Below are 16,099 nucleotides of genomic sequence, written 5' to 3'. Positions count from 1 at the left end.
TGCGAACTAATGGATCCAAAGAACGGCTCATCAAGATGAACGGAACGAGCGATGAACGAACTCTAAGGAATGGTCTTTCATAGTTTACTTCAGTCGCGGCTTTCCATAATTACACGTCGGCCGGTCTTGTTCCACTCTCGGTCCCGTTCAAGTCGGTCTCAGTCGCGGCTTTCTACTTAAAGTTCCTGGGAACGGGAAACGGTCAGTCCGTTCCGGCAACGACACGTCAGCCAGTCTCGTTCCAGCCTCGGTCCCGTTCCCATCTGTCTCGGTTTCGGTCTCGCTCGGCCGGACACGTCCTTCACGTGGCCTCTCGTCGCAGTTCCACTGTCGACTGCTCATAGTTAGTTCAGTATGGAGTTGTTTGTTTCGTCCACTGCGCATGCCCATTCTAGATCTGTTTCAAACTTTTTTTGAACTCTGAACTTCTTGTTCTTTTCGTATTCTATTCAGCAACCATGACCGGTAATTAAAATGTATTTTATAATTACCTAAATTACATAAAATTACGTGGTATGTGATGTGTACATCTTTTCAGGTAACAAAACGGCATATCAGCTTACTTCACTATTTCGATAAACAGCAGAAGAAATGCTTGTAAAAAGGCTAGATTTTTTGTTATTACATATGCAAAGGAAGTCGGCACGGCACACATGAGTGGCTTTCCATCTCTTTTGTATCCAGGGTAAAAGAGCATGTTCATTGTTATGGAAGGCAAAAAATGGCTCTGAGCACTATGGGACTTAACATCTTAGGTCATCAGTCCCCTAGAACTTAGAACTACTTAAACCTAACTAACCTAAGGACATCACACACATCCATGCCCGAGGCAGGATTCGAACCTGCGACCGTAGCAGTCGCGCGGTTCCGGACTGAGCGCCTAGAACCGCTAGACCACCGCGGCCGGCTTATGGAAGGCAGACCGACTTCCAACCGAATGAGTCGAGTGTCTGGTGTCACACTTTGTAAAGAGAATATAACTTCTACAACACTATTTCAGTGGTACAGGCTGACGCACAAAAAATCGCCCCCTAGTACTAGACTGCTTGTTGTCGCCTACCAATCGTCATCTATTGTTTCAAAGTTGTTGTTTACATTAGTTTATTTTTTACTTCTTCACTGCGTAATTGTTACATGTTTATCTATTCTGCTCGTAGCAGTCAACAAATCCTGCGCAACTGGGCCGGTTTTTCGTGTGCCACCTTATATTGTTTCACTGCGATCAGCCACCTAACGCTACAATTGGCTAAATGAGAGGATTTGCAGTATCGCAAAAATTACTTCTACAAGTGTGTGAGAATTCTGTTATGAATAAAAACTTTGTACTCCAGGGCGGAGGCAAGTGCCTTCTCTTGGCGCCTTCCATCTTCAGTCACCTATGTTACTAATTTTCAATTTTTCATAAGAACTGTATATCACACACAACTGAACAGTGAACGAATAAAAATGAACGGTTCCCAAAAAAGAGCGATCACCAGCGAACTAGTTCCCAAGGATGAACGAGTTTGGCCATCTCTATTGCTGAGTATGGATGTAGATGTAGACGCATTGCCCACTGTGCCGTTAATGATTATGTCAGTTATGATCTGAGTGCTGTTTGAGGTTCAACATTTATTCCAGGCTCTCAAGTAAGTTGTTTAGGTTACTCTAGTTAAAATGAAAGAACCCTTCAGAGTCACAGCTCATGTGACTGAAACACATTCACCTTTTACCATTATAGTTGTTTCATCAAGACTTTGCAAATGATAGTAACCTAGAATTTCTTGTTGTGAGCAAGCAAGAAATTTGCCTAAACATTGTAACAAAACAGCAGCTGTCATGTTTGCCTTTTGTTCATTGTGGAGTTGTATGTTGTGGTGCAAAGTTAGGCAATTGCTAATGAAATGAAGACGGGATATTGTGGTTTCACTCATATTCAGAAATTAGTATTGGCAATTTTTGTAGGTAAGGTATGCAACCAGTATGATTTATTGTATCATTAACTTGTATTTGAGCCACTGCAGGCTTATCAGCTGAAGATGCTACAGGAACGTTATTTTCTGGACTATGTGCAGTTAGACATCAGGCTCATGGTGATTGCATTGGTATCCAAGACAAGTTCATTCTGATAATATACATTTTAGCCAGCTTAGCACATGCACATGTGCCTGCACACACACACACACACACACACACACACACACACACACACACACACACACACACACTAAACACATGTGCATGCAGCAACTTCCCTTGTCACTCAGTTTATTACGCACTGATTGTTTCAGGAAGTTCACAACACTGTCTGTATGAGCCAAGAGCTTGCACGTCGCTGCTTGTGGCTGTATAGACTGTATACGCACACAGGACCAACCACAGAGCCATCGACCCCAGGTGATGTGGAGCTTCTGCGGAGACTTGACACACTTCACAAAGAGTTAAAGGTACGGTACATAGCTTTTCATAAATTTTTAAAAGCTTACTGTCCTTGAGGAATCACATAAATGACAGTCACCTTGTAATGTTTGTACTAAGTGATCAGCTTGCACAAGAATCTTAAGGCATTTTTGGTTACTATTTACACTGTATTACAGTATAACTGTATGAGGAAGTGCATAATATTATACAATAGTCAAATAAACCCCCCCATGAACCATGGGCCTTGCCGTTGGTGGGGAGGCTTGCGTGCCTCAGCGATACAGATAGCTGTACCGTAGGTGTAACCACAACATAGGGGTATTTGTTGAGTGGCTAGACAAACGTGTGGTTCCTGAAGAGGGGCAGCAGCCTTTTCAGTAGTTTCAGGGACAACAGTCTGGATGATTGACTGATATGGCCTTGTAACACTACCCAAAACGGACTTGCTGTGCTGGTACTGCGAACGGCTGAAAGCAAGAGGAAACTACAGCCGTAATTTTTCCCGAGGGAAAATAGTCCCCCATTCGGATCTCTGGGTGGGGACTACTCAAGAGGACGTCGTTATCAGGAGAAAGAAAACTGGTGTTCTACGGATCGGAGCTTGGAATGTTATACCCCTTAATCGAGCAGGTAGGTTAGAAAATTTAAAAATGGAAATGGATAGGTTAAAGTTGATATAGTAGGAATTAGTGAAGTTCGGTGGCAGGAGGAACAGGACTTTTGGTCAGGTGAATACAAGGTTATAAATGCAAAATCAAATAGGGGTAATGCAGGAGTAGGTTTAATAATGAATAAAAAAAAATAGGAGTGCGGGTAAGCTACTACAAACAGCATAGTGAATGCTATATTGTGGCCCAGATAGACACGAAGCCCACGCCTACTACAGTAGTACAACTTCATATGCCAACTAGCTCTGCAGATGACGAAGAAATTGAAGAAATGTATGATGAAATAAAAGAAATTATTCAGATAGTGAAGGGAGACAAAAATTTAATAGTCATGGGTGACTGGAATTCGGTAGTAGGGAAAGGGAGAGAAGGAAATGTAGTAGGTAAATATGGATTGGGGGAAGAAATGAAAAAGGAAGCCGCCTGGTAGAGTTTTGCACAGAGCACAACTTAATCATAGCTAACACTTGGTTCAAGAATCGTAAAAGAAGGTTGTATACATGGAAGAAGCATGGAGATACTGACTGGTTTCAGATAGATTATATAATGGTAAGACAGAGATTTAGGAACCAGGTTTTAAATTGTTAGACTTTTCCAGGGGCAGATGTGGACTCTGACCACAATCTGTTGGTTATGAACTGAAGATTAAAACTGAAGAAACTGCAAAAAGGTGGGAATTTAAGGAGATGGGACCTGGATAAACTGACTAAACCAGAGGTTGTACAGAGTTTCAGGGATAGCATAAGAGAACTATTGACAGGAATGGGGGAAAGAAATACAGTAGAAGAGGAATGGGTAGCTTTGAGGGATGAAGTAGTGAAGGCAGAAGAGGAACAAGTAGGTAAAAAGATGAGGGGAGGGCTACTAGAAATCCTTGGGTAACAGAAGAAATATTGAACTTAATTGATGAAAGGATAAAATATAAAAATTCAATAAATGAAGCAGGCAAAAAGGAATACAAACGTCTCAAAAATGAGATCGACAGGAGGTGCAAAATGGCTAAGCAGGGATGGTTGGAGGACAAATGTATGGATGTAGAGACTTATCTCACCAGGGGTAAGATAGATACTGCCTACAGGAAAATTAAAGAGACCTTTGGAGATAAGAGAACCACTTGTATGAATATCAAGAGCTCAGATGGAAACCCAGTTCTAAGCAAAGAAGCGAAAGCAGAAAGGTGGAAGGAGTATATAGAGGGTCTATACAAGGGGCAATGTACTTGAGGACTATATTATGGAAATGGAAGAGGATGTAGATGAAGATGAAATGGGAGATATGATACTGCGTGAAGAGTTTGACAGAGCACTGAAAGACCTGAGTCGAAACAAGGCCCCGGGAGTAGACAACATTTCATTAGAACTACTGACAGCCTTGGGAGAGCCAGTCCTGACAAAACTCTACCATCTGGTGAGCAAGATGTATGAAACAGGCAAAATACCCTCAGACTTCAAGAAGAATATAAAAATGCCAATCCCAAAGAAAGCAGGTGTTGACAGATGCGAAAATTACCAAACTATCAGTTTAATAAGTCATGGCTGCAAAATACTAACGCGAATTCTTTACAGACGAATGGAAAAACTAGTAGAAACTGACCTCGGGGAAGATTAGTTTGGGTTCCGTAGAAATATTGGAACATGTGAGGCAATACTGACCCTACGACTTATCTTAGAAGCTAGATTAAGGAAAGGCAAACCTATGTTTCTAGAATTTGTAGACTTAGAGAAAGCTTTTGACAATGTTGACTGGCACATTCTCTTTCAAATTCTGAATGTGGCAGGGGTGTAATACAGGGAGCAAAAGGCTATTTACAATTTGTACAGAAACCAGATGGCAGCTATAAGAGTCGAGGAACACGAAATGGAAGCAGTGGTTGGGAAGGGAGTGAGACAGGGTTGTAACCTCTCCCCGATGTTATTCAATCTGTATATTGAGCAAGCAGTGAAGGAAACAAAAGAAAAATTCGGAGTAGGTATTAAAATCCTTGGAGAAGAAATAAAAAAAAGTTTGAGGTTCGCTGATGACATTGTAATTCTGTCAGAGACAGCAAAGGACTTGGAAGAGCAGTTGAATGGAATGGACATTGTCTTGAAAGGAGGATATAAGATGAACATCAACAAAAGCAAAATGAGGATAATGGAATGCAGTCAAATTAAGTCAGGTGATGCTAAGGGAATTAGATTAGGAAATGAGACACTTAAAGTAGTAAAGGAGTTTTGTTATTTGGGGAGCAAAATAACTGATGATGGCCAAAGTAGATAGGATATAAAATGTAGACTGGCAATGGCAAGGAAAGCATTTATGAAGAAGAGAAATTTGTTAACATCAAATATAGATTTAAGTGTCAGGAAGTAATTTCTGATAGTATTTGAATGGAGTGTAGCCATGTATGGAAGTGAAACATGGATGATAAATAGTTTGGACAAGAAGAGAATAGAAGCTTTCGAAATGTGGTGCTACAGAAGAATGCTGAAGATTAGATGGGTAGATCACGTAAGTAATGAGGAGGTATTGAATAGGATTGGGGAGAAGAGATATTTGTGGCACAACTTGACTAGAAGAAGGGACTGGTTGGTAGGACATGTTCTGAGGCATCAAGGGATCACAAATTTAGTATTTGATGGCAGTGTGGAGGGTAAAAATCATAGAGGGAGACCAGGAGATGAATACACTAAGCAGATTCAGAAGGATGTAGGTTGCAGTAGTTACTGGGAGATGAAGCAACTTGTACAGGATAGAGTTGCATGGAGAGCTGCATCAAACCAGTCTCAGTACTGAAGACCACAACAACAACAACAGTCAAATAAAGATAAAACTAAAAATCTAGACATGCTGTCAGTTTCCACGGGATATATTTGTCCTGAAAACTATCTAAGGTAGTTGTTTGGCTGCTTGCACCAGTAGACAGTATTGACAATTTCAAAAGTTAGCCTTTAAATCATATGTTAATTTTGTAGTTTCTGCACTCACAATTAGAAACTTGTATTGGCTTTATATTACTTCTGCATTATGTAGATGTCAGTGCTCAAAAAATCTGATAAGTGAAGCTAGCATACCACAGACTGCTAAATCTACACTAATTGGCTAAACATATATTTTGATGGTAGTGTTCAGCACATAACATTTATCATGCCACTGATATGTTCTGAACTTATCTTTACTTTGTTTGAATGCTAATGTAAATGTCATAATTACTTTTGAACTATGCTCCAACATTTGATAGTAACATATATTTTTTCAATGCTTTTCAGACTCAGTTAAGTGAAAAACATATACTGCGGATTCCAGTGCGATGGGTAGAAGGAGGCCTCAACACTCAGTTGCCAGAGCACGCACAGTATGTTTCAGAAGTGGTTACGCAGCTCACTACTCATCTCAATTCTGTAATTGATTCCATCATTGAGGAGGATCAATCCAAGGTGCAAAAAGCTGTACTACTTGCACACAATTAATCCTGAACTTAGTATTACTTACTGCAAGGCTTTGAACTTCTAGTACCCCAATTTATGAAGGAAAAAAGGAGATTTATTTCCTAGAGAATTACTAAAAACATGGAGAATTGGAGCAGGCCTCTTAAATATCCTCTGACCTTTAGAATAAGCAGTTCTTTCCTCACAGGGAAGAGTTCATTGGGAGAATTAAAAATATTGAAGAAAAGATATAGCCTATACATAACGTAGGAAATTAAAGGAGAATTCACTAAGTGCTTAATATTGGCAAATCTCTACTGCACAAGACAGAAACCTGGAGTGGAAATGAACTGTAACAGTCATTGTCCAAATTACAGGATTTTTTTATGTTAATGTGAATTGTTACTTCAAAACTCATTCCTGATCCTGGTGATTATATATTTTAGGAATGGAGGAAGTTCTGTCCCACATGGTATCCTTGATAACCCTCTTGTTTCTTTTTCCACTCATTGATTTAGAATTTGTGATGAAAGAATTTCCAGGTCGCAATTAGTTTCAGCATTGATTCCTTTTTGTCTTTCCCTGACTCTTGTTCCAAGTATCCTTAGTTCAGTAGGTGATGAAATGTGCTGTTCTTTACCATGTAGTACAGATCTTCATTTAACTGTGGTATTTTTCTCCTTTATCATAGTTTTACATATGCATCCTTACATCTGTTGATATGAATGGCTGTTAAAGGAAAGAGTATAAATTCAAGTCCTTCCTTAAACATTATGTGAGATTTAATATTCTTACCTGTCCGCTATGAACATGCTAGTCCATTTACTTTGCTTCAGACAGACTGTTGGTAATTTCTGCTCAGTGCTTTAATCTGTAATTTTTGCACCAGGATATTGATCTCCAATTTGAACCCTTGACAAGCATCCTCAGTCTATCTAGAAGTTATTAGTTGTGAATTTCACAGTTCATCACTCTTAATTATTAATTGCAAATACTACTAGGGAGACAGAAACACGAAGTGAAAATCATGGTCCAAATTACAGGTTCTCCCCCCCTCCGTTCAGTCAGTTGTTACTTCAGAACTCGTACATGAATGTAAGAGTGCCAAGGTCACTGGAGAAGCTTCTCCTAAACATTTGGTTCTCAACTTAACTAATATCCTGATTGCATGCTTCTGTAGAATAAATACTTTTTTCTTACCTTATCTCCATTAGCCCCAGAAGATTTGCCATAGGACAGTATTGGTTGAAAGTTTGTTAGCAATGTGGTCCATAAATCAACACAGTGAGAGACATTTCTAAGTTCAAAGTGGGCAAGACTGATCTTTATGTTTAATTATCCATATGCTGATGCCACCTCAGTTTGCTCTTGACTGGGATGCGTAGAAATTTCACACAGGGTGTTTCATTTAATGTGTGCCTGTTGATCTCTATTACTGCTACCTGTAAGTCATATTTATTTGCTTTGAGTTGCTTGGTACTGTAATAATAAAAGTTCAGCTATCTGCTCCAATCAGTTATTAGCCTGTTCCATTCTTAACCTGTCTGTTTCTGGTATGGATGTGTATGGACACTTCATCAGCATACTTGTGTGGCTTTGGACCCATAACATAATTTGAATTACAGCACTCATCTACATAATTTGGAAATTTGTGGTAAGTTCCTATGGGAACAAACTGCTGAGGCCATTGGTCCCTTGGCTTTACACACTACTTAGTCTAACTTAAACTAACTTACACTAAGGACAACACACAAACACACACACACACACCAATGTCCGAGGGATGACTCAAACGTCCGACGAGGGGAGCCACACAAACTGTGGCAAGATGCCCTAGACCACGTGGCTACCACGCGCGGCTCTTGGCAAGATTACAGAAAACACCAACAGGTTAATTTTTCTTGACTAGTCATACCATAACTAAGTTTCTGAGACAAATTTAAAGTGAAATGGCTATGTGTAATAATTTCATAATTTGTATTCAATTAACAGCTTTTGAATACCCCATTGCTTTCAAACATTTCTCTTATCAATTCTTCATTGTATTTCCTTGCATCCTCTTTGAGGGATTTTCCAACCGTTTTATGCAATGCCACACATATTTCCAGTTGAAGTAGTAAAGGTGATCACTCCCTCTACATTACCCCAGTATGCTTCCAAGTTCCTGTTATTTTCCTGGAACTCTCATTTTTTATTTTATTTCATTTTTTTAAAGGTTGTGTTATAACCCTCACTTATGCTCAACAAACATTTATTGAACACAAAATTATCATTCTGTAACAACAGATTAAATCATCCACTAGTCCGCAAAACTGAGCAATAACGGTTTCTGACTGAAACTAATGTAAGCCCAAATGTAACTACACCATTATACATACATACTGCAATTTTAATATTAGGCACAGTTTCAGATAAACTGAATGCTCATCAAATAGTAGTATTGTACAGAAATGTTGTACCACTTTATGGAGTGTAGGTAACAGGCCCATCACTCTGCAGTAACCAGAAAGCTTGACAGTTACTATCGAAACACAAGTCCAATCCAGTTTAGGTAAACAGCAGTGGTGGTCATAAATCAGTCTGTAAAGGCAAAGTCAGATAATAGTAGCTAGCAAAGGAAGAACTGAAGTGTGAGCAGCTACCATGCATCTTTGTATTTGTTCACTATGAAATTTCACATGTCTGCCATGCAAAACAGTGGCTTCTCCACAGGAGCCTCTTTGCTACAAGTGAGTGATGTTAAGCATATTGATATGCTGCTTATCTTCCATTTGCATGTCCTATTTTCGTTTGCATGTCCTATAAGGTCACTAAAGTTTCTCTTGTTTCATCTTGTATTTTATTTATATTTGCCTTCTTCATACCTGCCACATATTTTCTGTTTGTCTAAAAGGTAGGTCACCAGATTATGGTCATGCACATCCCTCTTATAGATCTGCCAACTGAAGAATGAGCAGATGAGTACCCACTCTTATCACCGAAGGTACTACAAGGTGCATCACGAAATTATACTGACCCTTCCACAGTGTGCCTTACGAATCACTGGCAATGCAGCATGCAGACACCCCGGAGGAGAGGAGGCCATTATTTTCCAAAAAGTGTGTTAACACTACAATGAATACAGGTATGAGTTACCAATAATACTAGTGCTAGAAAAGCATATAGACAGATTCTAGGTAAATCTCTGTACAGTGTTCTACACTGCTAGGAGGGAAATTGATTCTTAGTCAACCTTCATGGCAGTTGTACTGTTCTATGGGGAAAGGAAACTTCCTCCACCATGAGCAATGCTCACTTTTCAGTTTATGAACAGACTATACTTCCTCAACCTTTCCAGTCCTGTTCACGATTGTAATTACACAAAATAAATTCACTGAGCTCATGTTTATATTGTGGAGGTACTTTCAGTTTATTAAGTGAGTACTTGTTTTCTTTTGTTAAATGAGCTTTTATGTAAAATACGTTGCCATAAACAATGGCTGAGATGTTCTTAATTTGTAAATGTGACCTATGTAGTGTTAGTGGGAGAGGAATTGAATTGGTAAATATGACATCGTGTTGCTGTCCATCATTGACAGCACAATGTGAAGCCCTGCAACTGTGTTGTAGTCACTTACTCTTAACAACCGTGAAAGGCCCAACAGTACCAACGAACTGTCGTGTCATCCTGAATGAATAGGTGTCACTGGATGTAGAAATGGAAGGGAATGTGCTCAGTACATTGCTGTTGAAACTGTTGTCAGTTTTTGCGACCAGAGCTGCTACTTGTCAGTCAGACAGCTCCCCAGTTGCCCTCATAAGGTCTGAGTGCAACCAACTTACCAATAGCACTAGGCATACCTAGACACTTATACTTCCAGGTGCTAGCCAAGCCTAACAGCACTTAACTTCAGTGATCTGACGGGAATCAGCATTACCACTGTGGCAATGTCATTGGCATTGTGGTCACTTGGTGGTGAAATAGTGAATGACCAAAATGTTTCTGCACTTCTGTTACCATTAATTGTGTTACTGATTGACAATGTAAGTCTCTTCCATTCAGAAATTGCTGTCATTTGTAGAATGGGCTGAACTGATTGAAGCCACTTATCACACAATCACTGTATATCTTGCAAGATGGACATCAGTATGTGTGATGGAAGAGGACTGATCAAGTTCAAATGTAGAACAGTAACCTGATGTAATGCATTGCTTGACTTATGGTACGAAATGTGAAGTTCCATAACAGCTAAGTGACCTACTACTGTATAGAGGGAGCCAACTGAAGTTTCTATGCCTCTTAAGATGTTGAGAGGCTTGATGCGTTTTATACCTCTCATGCTGTGAAAAGTGTTATAGCCCTTTATAGTGAAGACTAGTAAGTCAACATTGCCGAATACATATTGTCAGCATTGCACACTTTGGACAGGCTCTTCATTGTGATAGATAGTTTACAGCTCTGGCTGTGAAACTTCCTTACATACTAGCGCACTAGACAACTGCAAGTAAGTAGTCACTTACTAAACTGAAAATAACTTCACTATGTACACATGAGCCCAGCAAAATTATTTTGTCTGCTCATATTAGAGAAATGGACAGCAATGCTGGGAAGGTTTAGTCTGTCTGTAAACTGAAAAGCGAGCAGCACACATGGTGGGGAAAGTTACCTTTTCTTGAAGAATCCCATAGCTGCTGTACAGGATGACTTAAGAATCAGTTTCCCCTCTAGCAGTGTAGAACAATCTGCAGAGATTTACATACATTCCATCCATATGCATTTCTTGCATTACATTATTAGTAACACATTTCTGTATTCCATGTAGCATTAATGCACTTTGTGGAAAAATAAACTTCTCCTGGCATTTCCACATGCTGTGTTACCAGTGATTCATAGGGTGAGCTGCAGAACTGTTGGTATTACTTTATAAAATATCCTGTAGTTGTTCTTTTGTTATTTCAAGTGGTACAGAGAGTGGGGAATCACCTGCTCATGATTCAGTTTGTAGACCTGTGAAGGAGAAAAGTGCATGACCACAATCCGGCAACCTTCCATCCCTCACACTTCTACCCTCCACCCCCTTTCCACTCTTTCACACCCCCAGAACACAACTTATGCCTTAACACCATTTTACTACACTTAGATGTGATACACACAATTAACATTTGTTCTTAATCCACTTCATTTAACAATAGACATTAATTTTGTACCATTAAAACACTACTTTTTAATAATCTGTGAATTTTCCATCCCCTGCAATATGGAAACTATTAGTCCTAGAAAAAAATTAAAATGGCCATTTTTGTAGGAAGTTTGATGTACTTCCATTTCGTACTGGGAAACAAGCTGCAGGTCTCATGTTAGTCAAGAAAAACTTAAACCGATCTTCAAAAGCACCTCCACACCTACACTCAGACCTTACAAGTCAAGGTTGTTAGCATGTTCTTCACGACAACCTATCCCACCACTGGAAAAGAAATATACAACTACAGGAACTTTTTCCTCTATTTTTCATTTGCTGGCTAGACTTCTGACTCTGACCACAATGGGCAAAAGTTATAGCCAAACCTCAATGTGGCACACAGTGATATAATTCTGTGAACTTTGTGCCATCATTCTTCCCAGAAGGAGAACCAATACAGATTTATTTTCTGAGTCCGGCATTCCTAAGTCTGTTTTGTAGTTAATATAAGTTCTCATTTGGTCTCAATTCCGTATAATTCTGTGCATTTTTGTTATTAAGGATACTTAAGTGCTTCTCTAAATACTCAACAATATATTGCAGATGGTGCTTAAGTCCAGCTATGGCATCAGTGGACAGCTTTTGCAGGAGCTCATGTTACAAACTGGTGTGTGTCAGCAAGCTGCTCAGAGCAGTGTGAACCGTGAAGCTGTGCTCAATGATATTAGAAGGTGAGTTCTTTCTGAGGGAACAACATTCTAACAACAGTGTGCTTCATATGCATGTATATTTATAGTTCAGTGCAGTGTTGCAATTCTCATGTTAAATTATGGAGTGGTAGCCAGTCAGTAGCCAAGTGACAATGAGCAGACAGCTGTTGATTGTCATAAGTTGCAAGTAATTGCCAGTTAATCCACATTATCTGACTGTTTGTGTAGTGAATATCAGTCATTGCTCACTCACATAGTTAATTTCTCCATTTTAATGCTTTATGTACACCTGTAGATAAGGAGTGACAGATAAAGTGCCTAGGAGTAGGGAGTGTGGGAAGCAGGAGATTAAGGGGCTCCGGAAAGGCTCAAAATCATGAAAAGTTCAATTTTTACTTTTTTGCGTTTTCTGAATCTGCAGACTATTACCTTTTAATAGATATATAATTTATTCAATTCCGAAGACTACAACTATTTTTAATTTTTTTTGAAATGTGTTCTACACGGGCGTGACCCACTGTGGTGCTGTTAAACTGCTGTCAAATGGTGTTATTATTAACGTCCGTGTTCATCAGGTACATTTTAGTGATGTAAGATAAAGTATGTGTTGTGGCTAACCTGTGATGGTTCAATATATATTGCTGGTGTGATTGTCGATTGTTTCATGTTTATTTACTCTGTCGTTATCTCGAAAATATTCGTAATTAATTCTGTTTCTTGAGTCTCTGTTTTGTTGAAGTATAATAATGAGTAAAAGTAAAGTTATTAGAAATCCTCTGAAGGCTTTTAAGAAAAGGAGAAATGTTGGAAAGCCAAAGGTATTTAGAAATATGGGAATGAAGATAGGTTCTAACATGGTACGAGCGATGCTTGCTTTAGACAAGGAACGCCTTCGGGCTGCAGACAGGGCTGTAAAGAGTCTAGAAATACAAGCAAGAGTAAACAGGAGGAGGAACAAGAGGAAGCTGGAGGAGGAGTTTGCAGAGGATGAAGATAATCCATCCTATGGACCTGGAATGCACTAAAAAGTTAATCCAATCTTTGTCGCTCGATTCCCAAAACTTTTATTTTCTCATACTAATTACATGTTTTCTAAGGATCTTCGAAACATATTTGTTTCAAACTTTCAGTAAATGTTACACAGTACCTTCTGCATAATTTAACACAGCCTTTTTCCAAAAAACTGTAAATTTTTGAATATATAAATAAAAAATTGCAAACAAATGTTGTGAATTTTCATTACAATTGAAAAAAAATTCATCTTTAATAACTGAACTAAAATTTTGTAAAATCCCTGTGTTAAGTTGTAGCCCATATTCCAATAAATAATCTGTGAAAAGTTCAACTTCCTACCTCAAATACTTTGTGAGCAAAGATGTAATTTATAAGCATTATTTTAACATTGCAAGTATAGGGCGTTCCGGAGCCCCTTAATAAATGACCAACATGAGTGAGAGAGTGAGTGACTGACTGTCCTTAGAACATATTCCTTGGCTATGAACAAGTATGGCTTCTTTTCGTGTAATGAAGTATCATGATGAGTAATCCTGGCTCAAGATAAATAAATGTGATATATATTTTTGTTTTACTGAAATTATACTATTTCCTGTGGTATTACGTGTCTGTAAACCAATCTTAGAAAAATTTTAAGTACTGTTTCTTGAAACTCTACAGAAGATCTGAAACTTACAGCTACATCACTTCATAATTAAATGTTCACTTTGTTTAGCTCTTAGATTTTTGGTTCCTCTTTATGGAGCTCGACATCATATTTCAGCTACCTGACAGGTGATTGTCGACAGCCACTGATTCTGTCTGGATGCCATGGCTGCGGGAAGAGTACACTCATGGCTCGTGCTGCTCAGTGTTGCCACACTTGGCTACCTGAAGCAGTGCTTGCAATCAGATTTGTGGGAGTGTCTTCCCGAAGTAGAACAGTGGAACAGCTGCTCTCTGGGATTGCTGACCAGATATCTGTTGTGAGTGTGGGTCACCAGTGTTGGGCAACACAGGTAAACTGGCTTGACAAGTTTAAATTACTGTCTGCTATATTTCTAATGTTCTGTTGAAAGAATATGGGATTTTTTTTTCTTAAGAGATACTTGACTCTGTGTAACTAACACTTGATGAGTTATTTGTGTGTCATACCATATTTCATCTTTTTATATCATTAATCTTTTTAAATGCCTTCCTTTGTTTCTGAATTTAGTAAGCCAGTCTAGCCTTTTACCATTATCATTACTTTAATTTATTATTTTCTGTCATCCTCTCTGTTGTTTTTTGTGTAGTTTTGTTAAATCTCTAATATCGTCTCCTGCCAATTACCATACACATTTTATCTCCGTACAGTATTGTCACATTGAAATAACAGTCTAGCCTTTTACCATTATCATTACCCCAATTCATTATTTTTTGTGATCTCCTCTGTTGTTTTTTGTGTAGTTTTATTAAATCTCTAATATCGTCTCCTGCCAATTACCATACACATTTTATCTCTTTATAATATTGTCATATTGAAATAACAATCAAACCAAAATATGACGGCAGGTTCGTCAATGAAGTACAGCGCTTAGAAGTGAAAGTACATTTATTAGTGACACCAGTGTAGAACCAGCACAGAACACAACTCGTGCACAGCCTTTGCAGCTATGTAAACAACCATTGAATATTCCAGAATGCTGGTATTTACACACACACAAGGAATTTCCTAGAATATACACACATCCAAATAATTGCTGGTGGTCATATTTGAACTGTAACCCACAGCATACAATCCATTGATGGTAACCACTTACTGCATGTGCCATTGTTCCCTCTCCTGAAGAAGCTGCTGTTTCAGAAATTCTCCTTGGAGCCAACTACAGCACCATGGATCCAAAAATCTGCCAGTGCTCTTCTGTATGATGGCGCTGAAAGATCCTCATATTATACTCATGTTCTTACAGCCTCTTCACTATGATGAGCATCAAAGATATCCCCTCCTTCAAAGCTTTGTGATCATTGGTGGATCTTCAGTTTCCTCGAATCGCCTTTCACAAATCTTCGTCTCTGTACTGTAGCAGGACTTCATACAGAGAACATGCATTATGTCTCTTCACCTCTGTCTTCTTGATGAAGGGTCATAATCCCTGACTTCATATGTGACATTCAAAAAGGACAAAGGATACATTAGGACCCAAAGTAGGCTTTAGTAATTTTTCTGATGGTCCTCCTTTCCACAGTGGTGTAAAAATCCAAATGAAGTTCCCTGGTCTGTATCTCACTGGTCGCTGCTTGGCATTGTAGCACTCTTGGTCCTTTTCCCGTGGCATTCAGGGCCCATATACCTCTTTGATCCTAGTGACAAGGTGTTTCCCACAGTCATTCTGAGTACCATTCAGTTGAAACAGGTACAGTGTATACATGGTCATTTCAGCATCATGACTGTGGAGCAGGAAGTGTGAGACGTGTAGTGTCTGGCTTCACCATGTTGTATGTGCATGTCACAGAGACCAGTATTGTATCCCAGTCTCCCTTTCTGACATCAGTATATATGACAGCATATCTGCCAGTGTCTTATTAAAGTGTTGATGGAAAAATTTTCTACAGTTGGATATCATCACATGGGGTACTTTATGCTGCAGAATTATGTCTCCTAGAAGGAACTTTTCAGTTTTTGGAGCTTCAGCAGTTGGTACAGCTTTGGTGACAGCATAGCGGATGAGGAAGTCAGAGCAGACTATTATTGATTGATTCCCATTTGTCGATTTCAGGAA

General features: G+C 39.0%; 1 protein-coding gene across 1 annotated transcript in view; it reads left to right on the top strand.

Moving 5' to 3' along the window:
- The window catches only part of LOC126194745 (NACHT domain- and WD repeat-containing protein 1), a 633,295-nt gene that overhangs the window by 495,643 nt on the left and 121,553 nt on the right, over window positions 1-16,099 (top strand). Inside the window, exons 9-12 of the mRNA XM_049933012.1 lie at window positions 2,271-2,426; window positions 6,317-6,484; window positions 12,238-12,365; window positions 14,122-14,356. Coding sequence (XP_049788969.1) covers window positions 2,271-2,426; window positions 6,317-6,484; window positions 12,238-12,365; window positions 14,122-14,356 — 687 coding nt within the window. The remainder of the gene's footprint in view (window positions 1-2,270; window positions 2,427-6,316; window positions 6,485-12,237; window positions 12,366-14,121; window positions 14,357-16,099) is intronic.

Source organism: Schistocerca nitens, chromosome 7 (genome assembly GCF_023898315.1).
Source record: "Schistocerca nitens isolate TAMUIC-IGC-003100 chromosome 7, iqSchNite1.1, whole genome shotgun sequence".
NCBI classification, from domain to species: domain Eukaryota; kingdom Metazoa; phylum Arthropoda; class Insecta; order Orthoptera; family Acrididae; genus Schistocerca; species Schistocerca nitens.
This window is presented reverse-complemented; position numbering and strand designations above follow the sequence as displayed.